Source organism: Vanellus vanellus (genome assembly GCF_965231255.1).
Source record: "Vanellus vanellus genome assembly, chromosome: 4".
NCBI lineage: Eukaryota > Metazoa > Chordata > Aves > Charadriiformes > Charadriidae > Vanellus > Vanellus vanellus.
In genome coordinates this window covers 45,134,084-45,154,297 of record NC_138909.1, presented here as the reverse complement: position 1 = coordinate 45,154,297, position 20,214 = coordinate 45,134,084, and the positions used below count along the sequence as shown (strand labels likewise).

The window sequence follows — 20,214 nt, the reverse complement described above, 5'->3', positions numbered from 1 at the left end:
GTACTTTTGGTAACTTGAGATATTATTAATATTTCTGAAGTAACTAATACCAGCCCTGCTCTTTCCTTTTCCAATCCCACCCCAGCCTTCCCTCCTCACAATTATGAATCTCTAATTGTTCTCGCTTCGTGTGATGATTCATCCTTCCAAATCCTCAGCACTGTATTTGTGGCACACAAAATGTGGTGTTCGTTCTGTTTCTGTGCAGGCTTTATCATGACAGTGCGTCACCCACGTCTGTCCCTGTAGCTCCCAGCAGCTGAGCTGGGGGTCCAGAGGTCGACCAAGAACCTGGTGTGGTGTTATCATTGCTCAGTGAGAGTGAGAAAACAGGGTTAAAAGCAGCCAGAGAAAATAACTAGCAGTTGAGAGCTGCTTGAATCTAGAGGGTTGATATATTATAGGGATTTTCTAATCTGGGATGACTTTAACCTAATTTATTAAGCAGAAGGATTTTAATTCAGTCTAAGCCTCCTTTAATGAGGAGGGCACTCATGGTTTATTCAACCTAACCAGATTCCCACACGGGTTAAACTGCTCTTAAAGTGCTGCTCGGACGTAAGTGAGGGGTTGAGCACATTGCTTAGTGCAGCTTCAGAACAGGGGCAGCCACAAAATTCCTCCTCATTCCACAAGAAGATGTACTTGTAGTGGTCTTTAAGGCCAATGGGAGGCAAGAACATGCTGCCACCCCCCCTTCCCAAGGACTGAAGACCACATGTCCTTATCCTGTGGGCCACACGTGGTCAGTTGAGAGGAGCATATGCTGTCGACAGGAGGATGGGAGAGGAGCCATAAGGGCTGGTAAGGCTCGGTCCTGACCACTGGTAGTGCGCCCAGCTGCACAGGCAGAGCTGGGGACACCAAGGCAGACGGGGAGCTGCTCCTCTGCGTCACAAACACCCCATCTTGCAGAGCCTGGAGCTTTGTGCTCCAGAGTCTTTCATTGGGGAGTGAAGTCCAGCTCACATGGGGGAGGCAATGGGGAAGGGAAGGACCCAAGGAGGCTGTGGAGTCTCCATCCTTGAGCCGCTCTGGCAGCAGGAGAGATGAACGTGAAGTCCTGGGACTGCTGTGGCTTTGGTTCCTACTTATGGGTTTTTCATTTCCAGGAGACTTGAAATCCCAGCAGTTATTTGGTGTCACAGCCTGGTGCAAGGTTTGTTTCTGGATAAGAGTAAAGGATTCAAGTCTCTGAATGCTGTGATTGAGGAAAGACAGAATATCCAGAATATCACCACTCAAGATAGTTCTTTTTTTTTTTTTCATTTTGCGATAATAAACCTGCTGATCGATTTGAGTCTTAGAATAGAAAAGATACAGTATGAAAAATAAACCCATAAAAAATCCTGCTGTATTTAGGCAGTGACTCCCCAAGCTGCCTGAGCCAGCCAGCAAAGTGCTATGAGCCTACAATGTACACGTGTGATGGGATGGGAGATGCAGAGGTCCTCTCTGGACCCTTTTCCTCGATAAACAGGTGAGAAACCTGTGTGTTTCCTCCTGCTTTGCAGTTCTGGGAAGGAGGCTGACACCAGCCATTGTGTTACAACCTGACACGTGAGCCGTACCTGCCCCACTCCTCTGATGGACACTGCTGTTTTCAAGGCAAGGATGTCCAATCCAGCTGTCAATCGGCTCCCGAATACCTGTAGCATCCAACCCAGCAGATAATCACCATGAGTGCAGAGGTGCCCTTAAACGCTGCTGGTTTTTAACAACCCTCTGCCTTTTTTTAAATGAGAGCTGCTGGACCCATTCCCAGTGTTATTCCTTTTCCAGAGGGTTTTCGCTCTGTGTTGTTTTGGTTTTTTTTTTTTTTTTTTTTAAATCTACTTCAGTGCTCACAGTTTAATTTCAAGCTAAGCTGAAGCTAAGCTTTGCTTATAGAGTCGGTTTGCCATGGCATGCTGAGGACCCTGTCTGGAGACAGCTGTCTTCTAAAGAGAAACCTGGATGAGCCATGCAACAGCAGCTCCTCTGGCTGGGGTTTCTCTCTCAAAAATAGGAATTGCTTTGAAGCAGCACGGGCTTGAGGGAAGAAATTCACAGGGGCTCCTTTTGGGGCATTTATAAGCATCTGAATAGGCTTTAATTGCAGTTTGCAATTTGAAAATGGGAAGTAATGAGCTTAAACTGTAGCAAGAGAGATTTAAGGTAGTCATTAGGAGAAGTCTCTTATGGAGGATGTTGAAGTGCTTGAGCTGCCTGGCTGGGAGGAGGAAGCCCAGCGTCTGGGGCTTTGGGGACTGGGGTAGATGAGCACCTTTGGGGAACATTATAAGAAGCATTTGTCCTAGCATATGGCCCAGGCAGGGTGGTGGGAGATGGTGACTGAGTCTCATTTGATGCAAAAATGGCTTTTCCACCATCACAGGGAGATAGACTGTCTCTAGTCTGGCTTTCCTGGTTCTTAATTTTTTTCTGACCATTAATTACAACGTCACTACTTATTTTAATTATACGGAACTCTAACTTTTCTGATTTTATTCTCCTTCCTTACATTGAACGACCTTGTGAAGCATGCCACTGATTCAAGTCAAAGCTGTTGAAGAGCTTATTAGGTCTTGATGGTGTCCGGTTGAATGTACGAGTCTGGTGCCATCTGTATTGTGATAATCAAATGTGTATGGTTTCTCAAGCATGGGATTGAAAAGTTAGCAGCGCTTATCTGTGAGTGTTTTATGGATGTCCATCTGCATCTGGAGGAGCTATTCAGTTACCAGTGTAACTTTTAGAGCTGAAGATGGATTAATCTTTGCTTTGTAGAGAGAACCAGCCTCTGAATCAAGCAGTTTTAAGTCTTTGACTTATTTGCAGAAAGGATTTTTTTCCCTCCTGCTCTCCTGCTTCTGGAAACTTCAGCTTTGCATCTCCTATCAGCTGAGCAAGCAGCATCTTCTCACTGTTTTGCCCACCATGGATAGGTCAAGTTTCACCTAAAGCTGAACATGGGGAGAGACCGTGAAAAGCAGTCACATTTGCAAGACCCAAAAACTCAACTTGTAATTAGTTAAAAGGTCTGTAATTAGAAAGGTGCTTTACAGTTAAGGTTTAATTTAGCCTACAGCTAAGACAAGTTTGGCACAACTTGTCTTTAACCACTTGCCCTTGCAAAACCACACCCTTTCTAAAATAAGGAAGCCACTGGCTTTTGGCTGGTTTTAACTTCGGCTTCACAAAAAGGTTTTCTGTTCTGTTATGGGTGGGTCAAGCACGCACGAGCTGGTTCTGCCCTGCGAGCTGCAAACCTGCCCGCTCTCTTACCCAGGGAGCGAGCTGGACATTTCTGCCTTCAGCCCTTATTTACACATTTTTGTTCACTGACTCTTGACGGGGAAGCAGGTCCCAAAGGCTGTGCTTTTTGGCTTCGCCTTTGCTATTCTGTTTCAGCTACCGGGCTTGATACTGGCCTACTGGAAGCAGTAGGAAGATAGTGTTTGCTCTTTGGAGACCTGAATAAAAGACCGTTTGGGGTTTGTTGTTTTTCAGGTTGTGTGGTCAAGGGTTGTATGTAAGGAAGAAGCTCAGCAGGTTTATTTGAGGCAAGGCCTGGGGCTAAAACAATTGGTTTAACTATTTTCAGGCTTTCCTACAATGTTATCAGAGCTCCACAGGTCCTGCTTCCTGCAGCGTGAATCGGGATGATAAAGTGGGGCTGCATCTCATGCTTGGCAATAGGAAAAAAGAGAAATAGCGCTCTCTTGTAAAAATAATTGCATTAGTGCCATTTGCAGGTTAAAGCCCCTTTCCTCTGTCGCTGCTTTCATGGGAGGAAAATGTAAAATCATTCCCCATCTTGGTTGTCACTCCTCTTTCCATAGTCCATTCCCTTATATCCAGCAGTAAGGCCAAATATTGACTCAAATTCCTCACTCTTCATCACGTACTCCTAAAAAGCACATTTCCTAAATGCTGGAAATGGGAAGAAAGTTTTGAATGATTGGAGCATAGTCCTCGGACAGGCTGGCATCAGGGAGCGGCGCAGGTGGACCAGGTGAGCTTGTCAGTGGGGTTGAACACCAATGCATGTGACAGCCGCCTCCAAAGCACTGTTAAGGGGGACTTTCAGAGCAGAACCTGTGAGGCTGCAGTTTGATGAAGAGGAGCATCATGTCGTGAGAAACAGGGCGTCATGGGTAATGGTGAGGCTGTGTATGAATCTGTCATGGGAGCCGTCAGGTATCTCTGGCACAGGTCTTGTATCCACACGAGCTGCAAAACTGTACGTCTGCATTGGATCAGTCACAGGGTAAAAATGATCAGGGATGGAACTGGACATTTTCCCTCTGGCACAGGGGGTGCAGGGAGCCTGCAAGGGCGAAAAATGGATCTTAAAATGCCTCTGCCTTCCTTTTGTCTGCTGAGTCTGCATTTCGCAGGGATGGACACGAAGCAGGATGGTGAATTGGATTCCAAGCTGGCACCGGCTCAGCCCTGATGAGACCAATCTGGTTTGTAGCTGTCCAGGCAAAGCACAGCCCCAGTCTCACCCCTAAGAGCAGGCATTTGGGTTAGCACTTTGCATCTACCTGGGCTTCTACCGCCCAGATCCTATTTCTTTTTTTTTTTTTTTTTTTTTTATTACTGTGGTTTTGGGGCAAATCTCTATAATGCAGGACTCATCCATTTTAAATGAGATGATGGGCAGGTGAGGACCAAGGGGAAAGCAAAGTGGTTATTGCACAGATAGCTAAACCCCTTGCTCTCACCTCTGAAATTGCTATTTAAAAGCAGCATTTGCACATATTCTCTGGCTCCTTCCTACTTGGGTTCCCACCCTATACAAAAATGTCCCGGGCTGCCATATCCATCTCTTCCCAACCCCTTTCTGTACAAATCCTGCCGTGTCAGCCTTGCTCACACCGGTGGGAAGAAATTCCTGATCCTTGCCAGGCTTTGAAGCCACAGCCGGGGCCTCCAGCACCCTGGCCCTGCTGGTTTTCCAAGCTCCCCAGCTCACTCACAGCGAGCCCCGGCTGCATGCTTTTCTGCAGGGAAATGGTGCAAAAAGCAGCTTGTGAGTGGTAGGGTCATGGCACTCCCCTGGATCCAGCCCTCCTAGGAGGGATTTTCCACTTGAGCTTCAGCGCAGCTCTTAACCTCGGGACATTATGGCTGGATTTGAGCCCTGCCCTCCCCAAGCCCCTGCTTTTTCAGCACATGTGCTGTTTGCTTTATCTCATGGTGCAGAGTTACCCACCCTTTTTGCAGATGGGCTGCGATGGCTGGGGATGGTGCTCTGTGACTGTGGAGCTGGAGTGGCTGCTGTCAGCCTCAAATTCAGGCTGCGATCAGTATGGAAAAATCTCCCTGCATCGAACAAACTGTTTCAAATAGACTTTCCATCAGGGAGTTGCTCAGCAATATTTTATTTTCCTTTTTTTTTTTTTTTTCCCTGCTGAGAGGCTAAAACGTGTCTGTGAAGTGCTGCCAAACAAATAAATGAGGGCAGAAAGGTACCCGCTATTTATTTTGGCTGGCGGAGCTGTGTGCTGGGGTATGGGAGGAGGAGGGTGAGTCAGCGTTTCAGTGCAGCAAAGATCTTCAATCACACTGCTGCAAGCGGAGGTTTCCCTCTAGAGGAATACACCATCCTCGGCATCTTGTTTCACTGAGCACTTCCAGCATCCTTCATCAAAGAGGAGGCCCAGGGCTTTTTTGGGGTGGGGGGTTTATTCATGGGGAGAGCAGGTCTGCTTCTAGTGCCAGACTGGTAACCAAGACGAGGGATGCTTGCGCCAAGTAGAGGGGTTGAACAATGACAGTGCAATCGGTGCTTTGAAAACCCAGAGGAAAGATGTGGTCTCTGCTGCCAGGAATTTGCTGCTGAGAGTGTTTCGTGCAGCCCTTGAGCGAGCCCCGGTAGATCCCAGCAGGAATGGGGATGGTCAGTGAAAGGAAGCTTCAGCAGGGGGTTTTGGAGGAGGAAAACTGGGAGCTGACAAAAAAAAGAGATGGATTTAAGTTCTGTCTTTATATATATAGCTTGGCTTGGGCTGCACATGCTGGGGGAGGATGATACGGGACCACTGCCTGGCAGGGAAGAGATTTGGATCCTCCTGCACTGCTTCTGGTTTGCTCCTGGTTTGCTTCCCTCCAGGAAAAGATTCGTGTTCACCCACCTTGTTCCCCAGGTGAAGCGCAGCCTTCATTTTGCTGCATCCTGAAACTGATGTATAGGTCAGGGCAGGCATGGGGCAATCAGCGGCTTGCTGAAAGCACCATCCCACCTCCTGGTGACCTGGACCACACAGGCAGCAGCTCGGGGCTGGGACCAGCTTGCTGGGGTGGCCAAGAGCTGCCCTTTCTCAGAAGGTCCAACACCCCGTGAGCTCCATCATGACATGGGGAATGAAGACATGGTCTTGAGTGGGTTTGAAGAGACCTTGAAGCTGTTCCTCCACCTCTGCCAGTGGGGATCAATGCAATTCAGGGCATTGCCCATCAAGTCTGCCTGAGCGAGGGGCTGTTCTGGCATCAGCCCTTGGGGAAGGAACTTCAACCACTCAGTCATCTGACAGCTGTGAAGGTCGTTAGCAGCAAGCACCTGCTAGGAGCCTGAAGCTGATTAATGCTCTGTAGCCATTTAGTGCTAGAACCCAGCAGAGCTGGCTGGATCAGGCCTTGGTTGCACTTACTCATCACTAAATGCTGTTTAAGCAGAATCACAAATGAGGGATGTTAATCTGGACCAAAACATTAAAGCAAGTGCTAGCAAGAAGAAGCAATTGCGGGAACAAGCAGAGGTAGGGCAGTGGCATGTGCTGTTCGTAGCCACCCTGAGATCGCAGTGTTTCAGGCTGTACCTTGCCACTTTCTCTTTCCAGCTGGAGAGGAAAATTTGCTGTGTTTTTCCCTGTTCCAACACAGATAAAACCCATTTGTGGATCTTGTGAACTCACCTAGCTGGACCTTCAGTCATGGGCAGCTGTGCTCCTCTTCTGGATAGCTTGATTTTTAGGGTGATTAGGGAAAAAGGTCAATTTGCAACAAGTGGCAGTGAACAGGAGCCTGTGCTCCAGCATGTGTGTTCAGTGAAGGAGCATGGAGCCACCCAGCAGCTGCAGGCATTTGTCTGCACCTTCTGCATTCAGAAACCAGAAGAACTGAGGGACTCTGTCGATATGTATGAGCCATAGCCTTGAGACCTTTGGGATAGCAAACACCAAATAGTGGTGACAGAGAGTTGGGAAGAGATGGGCTGCCGTGTCTCCTTGCGCCAATGCTGTCATGCTGTGCTGCTGCTGCCTCATGGATGGTCTTTTACAGAACAGCAAGGATGCTCTGTGGATGTGGGCATCTGGAGTGGGTTTTGTGCTGGAGGCAGGGTTCAGGTGTGGAGCACCCCAAACACATGCCAATCCCCAGGTCACAGCATGCCTGGAGAGGCTGGCTCCCAAGCAGAGAGTGGCTGCTGGTCTTTCTGGGGTGGCTTGTGCCTAAAGGTCCATCAGCTTCTCCCATCACTTTTCTTGGAGATTTTTGGTGCTCACTGAGAGCTCAAAACACTGGAGAAGAGCTGAGCTGCTCTGAGTTCCCTTCTGTGGGGGTGTGTGCCTGCCTGCTCGCGATGGGTTTTCCACCCCTCTACACATCAGTGGTCTGATCAGGGAGAGGATGCGGAGACATGATGGAGCATACCAGTGTTTTCCAGGATGGGGATGGGCACCTGCACCATTGCCACCACTGCTGCTTAGTGACAGCAGGAGAGGGCACCCACGAGCTGTCTCTGCCCAAAGCACCAAGTGAGCTGTAGGTTTGCGTGGAAATTAAGGTTTTGAGGCCTTTTTTTGTGCCTGAATTAATAGTTCTGCTAAGTAGTGTCTGCTGTAATGACTGATGGGTGCTGGAGTTGAGCCCATCATGCTTGGCCGTTTGCTGTGTGTGTTACTTACCTGAAAAACAGGATGGGAGGAGTTTGGTGGCATTGACTGCATAAACAGACACCTTTCCAAGGTAGCCGCTCAGAAGATTATGTGTGTCTGGGGCTTTGAAGCTGCCAGAAGTGGTGAGAAGTGGATCCTACTGTGGTGCTGGAGCATGCATGGGCTCCTGCCCATCCATGCATCACTTATGGTCCAGGGTGTGCTGCCGGCACGTAACCCTGCCTGCTTTAAAAGCAACCAATGCTGACTGCACCTTCACACATCATTAACTTTTGCCTCAAGATGGCATTTTTGCGCTTTAAAATGTGTCTAAGGCTTTTTGTGCATCCATAGTAACAGATGAAAATAGTTGTCCAAGCAACTTTGCCGTTTGACAGCGCATTGACCATGATCTTCCAGTGCTGCCTGTGATCCCTACCAGCAGCTCAGGTGAGGCAGGGAAATACCGTGATGTAGCCCCAGGGCTGGACATACCCTGTGTATATTGGCAAAGCAATTACTTTATTCGTTCCTTGTTAAACTTTGATATGCCCAGTGCTGGCTGATCAATGTCTGTGTTTCTCCCAAACGAAGACTGGGGTCTCTCTGAAGCTCAGCTGTCATGGCTGATGAAGAAGGAAGTAATCCCGCCGGCTCAGTTACAGGGCAGCACAGCTGCATATGCTGGTGGTGGGTGCCCCCATCCTGGGGGTGGGATGACTCCTGGAAGGGGTGAGTCAAGGGGACGGGGACTCAGGAGGAGGGAGCGTGGCAGTCGGAACACCGGTTCGGGTGCGGGGTGTCCACACCACACCCTTTGTGCTGTGAAAACCTCCAAGATGGCCAGCCCCAGCCTGACAAGGTTTCCTCGGGGGTGGTGATGCTCATTGCTGGAGGAGTTCCCAAAGGAAGATCAATGAAATCCCAAAGAAAGGCCAACGTAGTCCCTTTTGAAAAGGCAGGAAAGAACTGTCCACCTGACTCAGAGTGAAGTGCAGGTGGAGACTGACTGTCTGAATTCAAGCTGTGATGAGTCCCATCCTCCTTGGGGTCCCCTGTGGGGGTTCAGGCATCTCAGGACTTCAGGCCAGAATTGACATAACAACGGGTGTGTGGAGAGGCTGGGCAGAGTCAAGAGCGGAGTCAGGGCCACATCCTGGCCATGTGCTCCCTCCTGCTTGGCTCTTGTTCCTTGGCCACCCGCAGCCACGTTAGTCTCCCTCCTGTGCGAGAGGGAGGGTCCGCTGTCATCCTGATATGTTGCCAAACAAGTAATGAGGCACTGGGGGAAGCTGGGAAAGACTCACTCCTGCATGGTCTCACTGGCTCAAGTAATCCTGATCCAAGAGCCCAGCCCAGCTCCTCATGTGCAGCCTGCCATTGGTACGCACCAGGATCGGCACAAAAAAAAAAGAACTGAGTCCTTGGGCTGCAGGAGGTGGGAAAAAACTCCTGGGTTCCTGAGTCTTAGGGCTTACTAAGGCAGAAAGGGGAAATTTGGAGGACTGTTCTAGAAGAAGGGCTGCCCTTTCCTTTTTGTCGTGCATGCCCTTTCCACGCCTTGACTCCATAATCATTGCTCTGCCTAACAAGAGAGACCAGTATGTATTTGATCATTGCATTGCTTTGAACTGAAGCGTTTGTAGTGTGTGTGGTGTATGCTTACAGCACTGTCACAGCATTAACCAGGAGGACTGTTTTGTCTTCCCTCCACAGCCTGGAAGTGTCTCCTCAGGTAGAAACCAGCTCAGATGCTCCTTCTCATTTTCCTCCCTGCTCCCCTGCCCAGTTTCCTCCTGCTGCTGTAGCCCATCTCGCTAGCATGCCAAGCGCTAACCTCTCTCCCGCTATTGGAGACAGTCAGTCTGGATGCTTGTCCCCTACCAACCCATTCCTCAACTCCCTGCAGAGCAATCCCTTCTTTGAGGACCTCCTCGCTGACCAGGTACTAAATTCTCCTTCACCTACTCACTTTTTCTCTAGTTTCCCGTCTGGGCCGCATGCTTCAACAGAGGTCGCTGGGAACTTTTATTCCTCAGAGGATTGCAGTCCCTCTGCCTCCCTAAGACATAAAGACCCAGAGAGGGAGTCTCCAGCCAAAAGCGTTTGTGTCCCCGTTCCAGAAACTACTCCCCCATCACAAGGAGACCTTCCTCCTCCGGATGAGAAACCCGCTATCCCTCCTTCCCTCTCGGAGTGGGATGATACCTTTGATGCCTTTGCGACCAGCAGGCTCAAACCAGAACTGAAGAAGGAAAACTTCTTTGCTTCGGTGGCAGCAGAGGGCATGGCTTTCATCGACGATCCCGATGCAGCCAGCCCAACAGAAAGATCGGCTGAGCCGGCTCACGAGAAGGGGACAAAGGTATATGAAAAAGCTGATTCACAAATTGGCAGTGAAATGCCCACAACCCTGCGGTCTTGGACAAATTTCTCTGGTTTAGACGTGGGGGCAAACTTGGTGAGCACAACCCAGGAAGCAACTGTGATAGAGGATGTGCTGAGCCCCGTGTCTGTGGGGTCGATGGGAAGGAGGAGGAAAAGCAGCACGCCTATGCTTTGGACAGCTGCATTTCCATTGGGAAATCCAGGGGAAAAAGAGGCTTCAACACCACTAACTGCTGAAAATAATGCTAGGGAGGAAGGGGACAGTAATGAGGAGGAACCCTCTAGTGCAGGGACAAATGGATGGATGACCATAGCCACTGAAACTGCTCCTGACCTGCCAGAGAGCAGCCAAAGCACGGCTGAGCAGGAGCATGTGGGTCGGGAGAGTGCATTCAGCTCACGGCCAGCCTTCCTCGCTGAAGGCGCCTTTGAAGCAAAGAGCGGATCTCGCACTGCGGCTTGCGTGTTGCCCAGAAGCACCTTTGCCCCCGAGCTCACCTCTGAAACCCTGCCAGGCAGCAACGTGGCGGCCGTGTCCCCGCGGGTGCTCACAGATGTGGCAGCACAACGGTTCCCCATGGCCCCTGAGCCAGGAATGGAGCCCCAGGGTGCTGGTAGCGAGGAGGAAGCATTCGACATACGGACTTCAGTCTACCGGCTCCAGGCTAGCATGCGGCTTGAGGCCAGTGAAAGCCATGTAAAACTCAACTCTGACATTCCTGAGAAGCATGTCATCTTCTCTCCGCGGACAGGTACCCAAGAAAGGGAGGAGATGGCAGCCAGTTCGTCTGCGCCGCCCCCCAAACCTCCGAGGTGGTTTGCAGCTGCGGGCAGTGGAGGGGACAGCAAGGAGGAGGATGCTTGCAACCCACAGCCAAGGCAGCAAGGCAATGAGGAGCAATGGGAAGATGCGGAGGGCCTGAAGGCAGATGTGGAGTTGCCGAGGAGCTGTCTGAGCAGCAAGCCCTCTGTCCCAGCATCTCCCAGCCCACCCGCACTGGGAGTGGACGTAGCTGTAGCTGGGAGCAAGTTCCCAGTCTCTGAGGATGACAAATCTGCCACTGTGGTCTCAGCTGCTAATTTAGAGGCAAAAGTTAGTGAGCTGGCAAAAAGAGACACCTCTTTGGGGGAAGACTCATCAGAGATGAATGAGATGGATGCGGCTGAGCAGTTTGAGACTTGCCCATCAAAGTTCTCCCTAGATGGATTAGGCCAGTCGGGTGCTAAGGAGAGCTGGAGCCAGCCAGGTTTATCTCCACCGATGGGGGCTGCAGACAGTGCTGAGTGGGAGATGGCCTCTGAGCAGGAGCTGTTCCCTGAGGAGCTCAGTATGTCGGGACTAAACCCACCTTCCAAGCTAGACCTGGGCCAGACGGAAATCTTCTGGACTGCTCTGGAAGAGCAGGAGGCAGCCAGTCACCCCGCGGGTCTTGGCCCAGCGGTGCAACCCCAAAGGTTAGCACGTGGGGAGAGTCCACCCCAGCCAGAGCCAGTGTGGGGTGATGGTGAGGGGTGGCATGGGCCAACAGCCAGCTCTGCTGGGCAAGCGGGAGGCCAGCCTGAGCCTTGTGCCCCCGTGGCAGTGGCTGGCCTTCCCCAGGAGGCAGAGCAGGGCAGACCCCCTGCCAGCAAGCCTGAGGGGCCGTGGCGCCGATGCTTGGCAGACAGCAGGATAGACTTCAAGAAGGCTGATTTCTGGAAGCCAGATAGGGCGGAGGAGTGGCACAAGCAGGACACTTCAGCCCCGAGAAATCCCTTTGCTTTGGCACTCAGCCCAAATGCCCCAAGCAATCCCTTTGTGGAGAAGCCATCAGACCCTCTCCCTGTTCAAGCTGTGCTGCCCGAAAGGCTTGGTCAGGGAGGCTTCAGCTTCACCAGCCTCCACGAGGAAGCCCTTGGGCACGGCTTCCAGCCCTCTAACCTTCCCGGGGACCCGCTAGGCAAGCCTCCTTTCCTGCATGACAGCCAGCCCTTGGCCTTCTCCACCCCTTTCCTTGTGGCTGCAACTAACCCTAAACAGTTCAATTTCCCTTCCCCTGTTGCGTGCCCCGCGAGCAGCGGGGTCCCTGCCGCGACCAGCCATGCAGCCGCCCAGCCCTGCCCTTTGCCGCAGCCCGGTGACACACAAGCTTCAGCGCTCGTGGTTTTGCCCAGGGAGACACAGCCAGCTGAGAAGCCCTTTTTCCAGCAGATGACCAGGTGAGCACTCCGGGGAAGGCGAAAGGGTGTGTTATTTGGTAGAGGTGAACCCCGTCTCCCTTCTGCTCTCATCGGGGGGCCATTTATGTGGACCCCGGCTCAGTGTCAGTAGCTCACAGTTGCGCTGACTCCAAGGAGGGCCACTTCACATGTTGCTGCAGGTCCTCTGTGGTCCCAGAGAGTCCATCCTGAATAGCCTGAAGCCTTGGCTGTCTCGGTTCATGGTGGGTAATGGACACTGGTGTTCTGTGTTTGTCCTAAACTAGGACAAACAGTTTGACGCATCCAAGACCTGTCCCAAGTGAAAATTCAGCCACAGCAGAACTGCATCTGCATTTCACTTGATGCTAATTTTGGCTCCATCATCTTCCCTGTGCTTGCAAAATAGGTGCCTTTTCCATGTCTGCCAGGAGAGCTTCCAGCTGTTAATGCTCTCATGAGTTCCTTCATGGCATGTGCGCAGCTACTGCCCCTTCCCTTTTCATTAATTCAGCTTTGGTTTCTTTCCTTTTTAAACGACCAGCAGGTACTAAAAACCTTCTTCTTTTCATAGCCAAAAAAAAAAAAATAGTAGTTTCACCAGGGCAGTGGCAAAACGCTGTTCTCCCCTCCCTCCTGCCAAGATGTCCATTGTTTTTGAAGCAAGTGGGACTTATCCTTAAGGATAATGGGAATGGGAAGCTGGGTACCATGGCAGCGTGTCGGAGGAAAGAAGAGGCTGTTGCTCCACCCAGGTCAGTCTTGGGCTTGTAGAAATGCCACGAAGGAGAGAAACGTGCTAAGTTTAGGGCATGGAGTCTTGCTCTGTGTCCTTCAGTTCATCTAGTTTTCCTGGTACATCTTCCCCTGGTCTGCCTGGGCAGGAGAAGATTGCCATGGGCTCTGTCTGCCCAGAGCTCTTACGGTTTACATGGGGACCTGGGTCTTCTAGCAGTGATTTATTTTATCAGCCTCACTTCTGTGACAGAAGGCAAATGGAGCTTTGTGGGGGCACTGAAATGATAAAATCACATCTGACCCAAGAATAATATTGGTCATGGCCCTGGAGAGAGAGAAGGCAGGAGGATGGGTACAGCAGAACTTAACTGAGCTTCAGTCCTTCTGCATGGGGAATCCCTCCTTGGCTTGTGCATGAGTTTGACATGCAAAGTGACCTTGGGAGCAAAGACCAGCAAGAGATGGGTCTATTAGATGATTGTTTTTTCTTTATTGAGGCCAGGTCCTCAGATCATTCTTAATTGGATTATTCGTGCTCCAACATATAACCTCATTCAAAATTTGCAGATAGAGGGTATACAGAAACATCCAGAATTTTGTTGATGTTTGTTATGTTTCATGGAAAGAGAAGTGTCCTGCAATCCCAAAGGGTAAAATTAGGCAATGAGAGAAGTATAGTCCCAGGACCCTCTATGTCGATGGTACATGCTCACAGTCATCTTCAGGCTTGACTGTGCATCCATCCAAGGCCTGACTGGCTTGTGGGAGGAAAGTGGACTTGAACATAAGAGTTGGTCATCATGTCAGTGCTGGCTTCTGTCATGGTACACATCTGAGAAGTCCTTGAACATGTCTGCTCTGGTTTCTCTACCTGTAAAAGGTGATTGTTTTGGATACGTGCTACTGTGATTGAAGAACATTTGAAGAGTTACTGAGGTCTTTGTGGAAGGCTCTGATGTTCTGCACTACTTTATAAGACTGGGAAGATGTGACTAATTGTCATGGGGGGAGAGAGGAAAGCTGGCAGGGCACTTTTCTGGGTCCCCATGGTGATGCTTGCCTTTCCTAGAATCATCTCCTATTAGGATGGTCAATGGCACATAGACAAAGAAAAGATATGGTAGAAAAAAGGTGGAAGGAAAAAGGAAAGACTTCAAACTTAGAACAGGCATTAAGGCTTAGCTGGGACAAAAGTGTCTTTCTCTCCCATCAGATAAAGGAGGAGCTGGTACCTGGTGTGGATTATTGAGAGTCTGATGTGCTGGGGTTATGTGCCCTCCTTGGGAGGGATGGACACTGGGTATGGGGACCCAGGTCCTCTTCCCAGGTGGCCAGAGGGCTCTCTGCTGGTCACTTTGTTCAAGATGGCAAGTCAAGACTTGTATACCTGAGTGACACCAGCACCTCCCACCTAGTCTGGCTGGGGCACCACCTGGTCACAGCGAGCTGGGAGGTTGTGCCCTCCTGGAACAGCTACTTGTGTGCCAGATTTGAAGATGCAGCTGAGGAATTCAGAGTCCAGAACAGCACATTTTGGGACTGCATTTGCAGATCCTTCCCTGCTCTCCTGCAGCGAGGGAGGGCTCTCACCACAGAACTCATGCCACTGGGGTAAGGTGGGTGCTTGAAGCATCAGTTGCAACACTCAAGTGTACGGAGGCTCCCCTTTCTGCTCCTTGGGGAAGGGCGAGATGGTGCCTCCACTGCTGGGAAGGTGTCTTTGGTCACATTCTGCAGTACAGGTGGGACATAAAGGACAGCCCATGACAGTGCTTTGGGGACTTCACTGCCTTGGAGGAGCCCAGCAGTTTTGCAACTCCTTACTCATCGATCAGGAACTCAGGTGTCTGACTGCTGCAGCATGTCATGGCACTTGCACGTGACTTGAATGTGACGTGAATGTCACAGGTGCCAAGGTGGTATTGGCACACTCTGCTTTGTGCCTTCCCAATGCCAGGAGTGCAGCAGAATCGTCCTCTTCTGAAAACGAGGTTTTGGGTTAAATCACATGCCAGTCTTGGTGATCCAAATGTATTCCTTGTGGAGCCCTTGGAGCTTGGAGAGCGGCTTGCCACATCCACAATAGACCTGGGAGAAAAGTTGCTGATCCTGAGTTCAGTAATTGCCTTTCTTCCTGTAGACCCTTTCTTCACAGAGGTCAGGTCCTCAGGTGCTGCATACTCCTGCAGGCACAGCAGCTTACCCACGAGACACTGATTGCCTTGTATTTGTTGTCCTGTTCTCTGTGAGAAGCATTTTGATGGATTGATAAAGACATAATTTTTGAGTTGCTCTAGGGTAATCTCCCCAGTGTTTCACTGTGCTTAGCAATCGCCTCAGGAACATTGGTGAAAGCTGTGCTATGACACAGCAAGGCTTGCTGAGAGAGGGGGACCAGGGCCGTGCTGCTGTCATCCTGAGATGTTTCACCTTGAACATGATAAGCTGCACTGTAGACTTATGTGCACTCGGAGATGCAGTAGTGGATTAGGCAGGCTGTCAGTGTGAGCAACTAATTCTACTCTCAAGTTCACATTCATCGATGGAAACAGGTCTAACTTCTTGGCAGATCCATCAGAACTTCAAACATGGCTATGAGGCACGAAGCAACCTCTGCTCCCCTGGAAGCACCTGGTGCCGACCATCCTGGGGTGGGACACAGGTGGAGGAATGCCTCCTGCTTTCAGACCTCTCAGAGTGACAAGCTGAGGGGACAGAGCCCCTGCTTTGCTCAACAGGAGCCCTGAACACACTACCCTCTCAGCAGGAAAAGAAGGGGATAATTTTTTTTTAAATACCTTCTCCAGCTCTGCAGAAGTTAATGTGTTCCCACTGGCAATGGGGCTGAAAGCCACCTGTGACCAGACTTGCAATGGGGAATGTCCCCCTGCTTTCAAAATGCATCCAAGCTATCCAACTGGCATCCCAAGGCTGTTGCTGGTTTTCATTCTGTAGAGTGCCCTTGATAAGTTTGGTCCAAAAGAGGTCACCTTCAGAGGTTTAAAATGGTTTGAGTGTTCCTGACGGCCAGCCAGTGCCCTGCAGACCTCTTGCTTAAGGGTGGCAGTCTCCTGCTTCTGCAGCCGTACTCTGGTCTTCGTCTCTGCGCTGGCTGTGGGAATGCTATGGGGGTGCATGAGGCAACAGTGCCGTTTGGGGCTACTTATCTTTAGATCTGGCTGAGATGAGCAGTCCTGGTGGCTCCCCAACCACTCTCCTTCCCAGACATTTTTTTGAGGAACAGCAGAAGTTCTACAGTGGTATTAGAGCTGTCTTCCCCAGATCCTGCAGTGAACCCCACTCATCTTGGGCTAGGAAGGAGGTTAGCAGTGGTTCGAGCAAGCAAAGTCATTACTTCTGTTTTTTAAAGGACTTGGGAATGAGTAATTTTTCAGGATCTGTGCAAGGCCTTTGGTCTAGTTCACCTCACCCCATTGTACGTCATAACAAATGGACAACTGCTGGACCGCTTGTAGTGTGGTATCATGGTGTTTGCAGCTCTGCTGGTGAAGGGTTTAGTCTAGGGTGGAGAGTGCTGGAGGCTGACATGCAGAACAGGGACTTCTCCAACCCCTGGCACTGTCAGTGGACTCCCACTCAGATTTGTGGGATCCCTCTGCATCCTTTCAAGCTGTTGGGGAAGCCTTGGCTCTGTCCACGTGCTTCAACAGCTCTGACAAGGGATGTTGACCCTTTGGCTTGTTGGAGCTGGTCAGTGGCTACCATTGCTGTCCTCTCCTAGCAAATGAATGACAGGAGGCATCATCGTGGTCGAAGAGGACTTCTAGATGTGCCCTGTCAGCACAACAGGGGGATTGCTTGGTACATCCTGATCCCATCACCACTGACAAGGCATGAAGACACCAGCCTTGAGGACCTGGGCCATCCACCTGATGCCTTATGTGATACTGCCTTTGTCCCAGCCTCACCCATCATCTCTGACATGGAGCAGGGTCAAAAGCCATCTGCTCTGCTTTTGAAAGGGAAATAAAGCTCAGTTGAGTGGTTACAGCACAAGCTGGACTTGAGATGGGTTTGTCCCAGCCAGGCTAATGGCTCACATGGTGATTGTAGGTGTTATTCCTCTTCCCACAACCTGTCCTACCAACACCCTGAGGTCACCATTTCTAAAGAGAGACTGCTCTTGGCTGCCTTGCTTGAGAGCTCCTGTGAGCAAGATGTTTCCCTTCCCCTGCAGCTTTGTTTGGATGCACAGCAGCTGGGATTATCACCCTTTGCGGGGTGGCTGCTGCATCTGATGAGTGCAGAGGCTTTGCAGAGCTCCCGGGTAGATTTTATGATCTTTTCCTGAGTATGGTGCACGGGTCTGCCTGTTCCTTGCAGGAAGGTAGCATCAGGTCACTTCTCTTTCCATCACGCTGAAAAAAAACCCTCACTTTTTTTTAAGCCCAGAAACATTTTTTGGGTGAAGAGCAAAGCAAAAATAAATGAAAAAGCAATTCCGCCTTAACTGACAGAGAAAGTGCATTCAGATACAGTCTCCTCACCCTCCCTTTTGGTTAGTGGAGGGGCATAAATTCTGTGGTATTTTCCAGGCAGGTGTAGCCCAGCTCTTGGGCTGGGGCAGTACAGGAACTGATGTGTAGTGGTGCAGGAGCATCCCTGAAGCATCAGTGGTAAACCCAGGCACTAATCTGGGTGCCCCTGGGCAGCAAAATGGCCCTCTGGGCAGTGGATGTAGCAGCCCCCAATTACATTGGACCTGGGTTAAATTTCCCTCAGCTGTTCCAAGACCTGGCAGCTGGGAGTTTTGACCCACAACCCCTCTGCGTGGACTGAGCAGCATAAGTGTGGGCATGGGGATCCGTTCTCTATCTTGGCTGAACACATTTCCTGGGGCTCCTTATCTCCTCTCTGGGTAGAAACAGTGTTGGAGAGTGCTGTGGGCTGCCTGCTCTGCAGGGTGCTGGCTCTCCTTTCTCTCTCCTCAGAGCAGGTGAGCTTTGAGCAACACAGGCACAGAGCATTTAGCTGTGTGGAGCTGAGTAAATTCGATAAGTGGGTCCCATCCCCTTAAAAACCATAGGGAGAGGCAGACAGCGTCACTCCCCAGCTTGGGAGGATGTTAAATGTCCAACCTCCTTGTTCTCCTTAGTCCTCACCTAGTGAAACCCATCAGTGCTGTGGTGCAAGAGGTCTCCAGCGAGAAGAAGCAGCAGCACAGGTCCAGCCTGACAACCGCTCTGAGCAATGGCCTGGAGAAGCTGAAGACGGTCACCACGAGCAGTGTCCAGCCTGTGGCCCCATCTTCTCAACCGGAGAAAACAGACTCAAAGAAGTTAAAGGTAGGAACCTACCACTGAGGGAGCTGCATTCCCACCTGCTTGAGATGTTCTATAGTCGATGACAGAGGTGCAGAAAGCTGGTGTTGGAGGAGGTAGAACGGGGTCCTGCCACAGTGTGAGCAGAACCATGTGCATTAACCCGAACATCCTTGATCCTGGTTGCCCAGCCTCCTGCTGGCCTCCTTTCCTCCATGAGCTGGTCTCTGGGCTTTCTCATCCCACTGTTCTTCTATCATTGCTTGCTTTGGTTTGGGCTTTTTATTGTACAATGTGTGAGCAAATGCCTGGTTATCCACAAGACTTGAAAGATGGAGGATACGATAGCTGCCTGATTGAAGGCCTGAAGGGTTTTTTCTCCTGACACAGGCAGAAGGAAGGTGTCTCCTGGAGCCTTGCTCAAATGCTGCTTGTCTGGCTGTATTTTAAATGTTGGCATGTTGAGGCAAGCAAAATACCTGTGTGATGTGCCTGAGGGCACAGTCTCATGGGGTTGCCTTCTCCTTCCCTTCGTCTCCTGCTGCTGTCTTTGCTTCTCCAACTCAACATGTAAAATGCTGCTGCTGGGGTTCACCTGAATGGACTTTCCTGGGGCTCTTGTCCTCTGGGAGCTCCTTAGGGGTCTTTCAGCTCTTAATTATCTTCTCCTGCCATCATTCAGGCCTGCTGCTGGAGGACTGGGGAAGGGGGAGTAGCTAATACCAGGCCTCATTATGCTTGGCTCATGGGCTTCTTTATGGCCATGCCCTTAGCTTCTAACTGTTGGGGAAAAGAGGTTTGACACAGTCTTTGGGGAAACCCTGTTAAATGATTCACTGAGCTGGTGGAAGCGCTCAGCGGTCACCTCTAGCCATATGAGGGAGGCTGCATTGGCCTGGAGTCTGAGCAGTTGTTCTGTCTCCAGTATTTTTGGGTGACTGCATGGCATGTTGGAAAGCTGCTGTGTAAAGACACGATGTGATGGCTGTACAATGTCTCAGGCTCATCAGGTCAGATATGGAAAGAAGACAGACGTAGAAAATACTGATTGCTTTGGTTGTTGCTGCACCTTGCAAATGCTGAAGGGAGCAGTGGTTTTCATTTGACATACTGAATGTTCCTCTTGGTTTCTACCACAGGATCCCACTGTACTGGACCAGTCAGCCAAGTATTATCACTTGACCCATGATGAACTCATCCAGCTCTTGCTGCAGAGAGAGAAGGAGCTGAGCAAGAAGGAGGAGCACATCCATGAACTGGAGAACTACATTGACCAGCTGCTGGTGCGCATCATGGAACAGTCTCCCACACTCCTCCAGATCCCGCTGGGGGAAAGCAAGACCAAGTAACCTCTCCCCAGAGACCAGCATCACTTACCTAGAGCACTTCTCCAATAAACAGGCTGCAAACATCCCTGCACACCCCCCCTCCTCTTACAAGAGGACTCCAGTGGCTTCTGTTAGCAGAATTTAGCAGGAAAGGTTATCTGCTCCTCCCCAGCCCAAGCTTATCCCAGCTCTGGCTCCAGGGAGCTATAGGGTGGTGGGCTGTTATACACCCTATGGGGAGGAGCAGAGCCCTCTACATGAGGCAAATGCCTCCTTAGGTTCCTGTTGTTGTGACCAAGTGACCTCTTCTCAGGCACTCATCCTGCCAATGCTTTAAGTGGTCCATGGACATTTGAGAGCTCAAAACCAGCCACCTCGTCTGTGTCTTCATCCTGCTACTGCTGCTTTTCTGCCCACACTCTTCCACATCTC

The 20,214-nt window shown here is 50.6% G+C and overlaps 1 protein-coding gene across 1 annotated transcript in view; it reads left to right on the top strand.

Moving 5' to 3' along the window:
• RAB11FIP5 (RAB11 family interacting protein 5) overlaps positions 1-20,214 on the top strand; it is a 40,482-nt gene extending 20,268 nt beyond the window's left edge. The window contains exons 4-6 of the mRNA XM_082482875.1: positions 9,852-12,455; positions 18,289-18,478; positions 19,594-20,214. Coding sequence (XP_082339001.1) covers positions 9,852-12,455; positions 18,289-18,478; positions 19,594-19,803 — 3,004 coding nt within the window. The 3' untranslated portion in view covers positions 19,804-20,214. The remainder of the gene's footprint in view (positions 1-9,851; positions 12,456-18,288; positions 18,479-19,593) is intronic.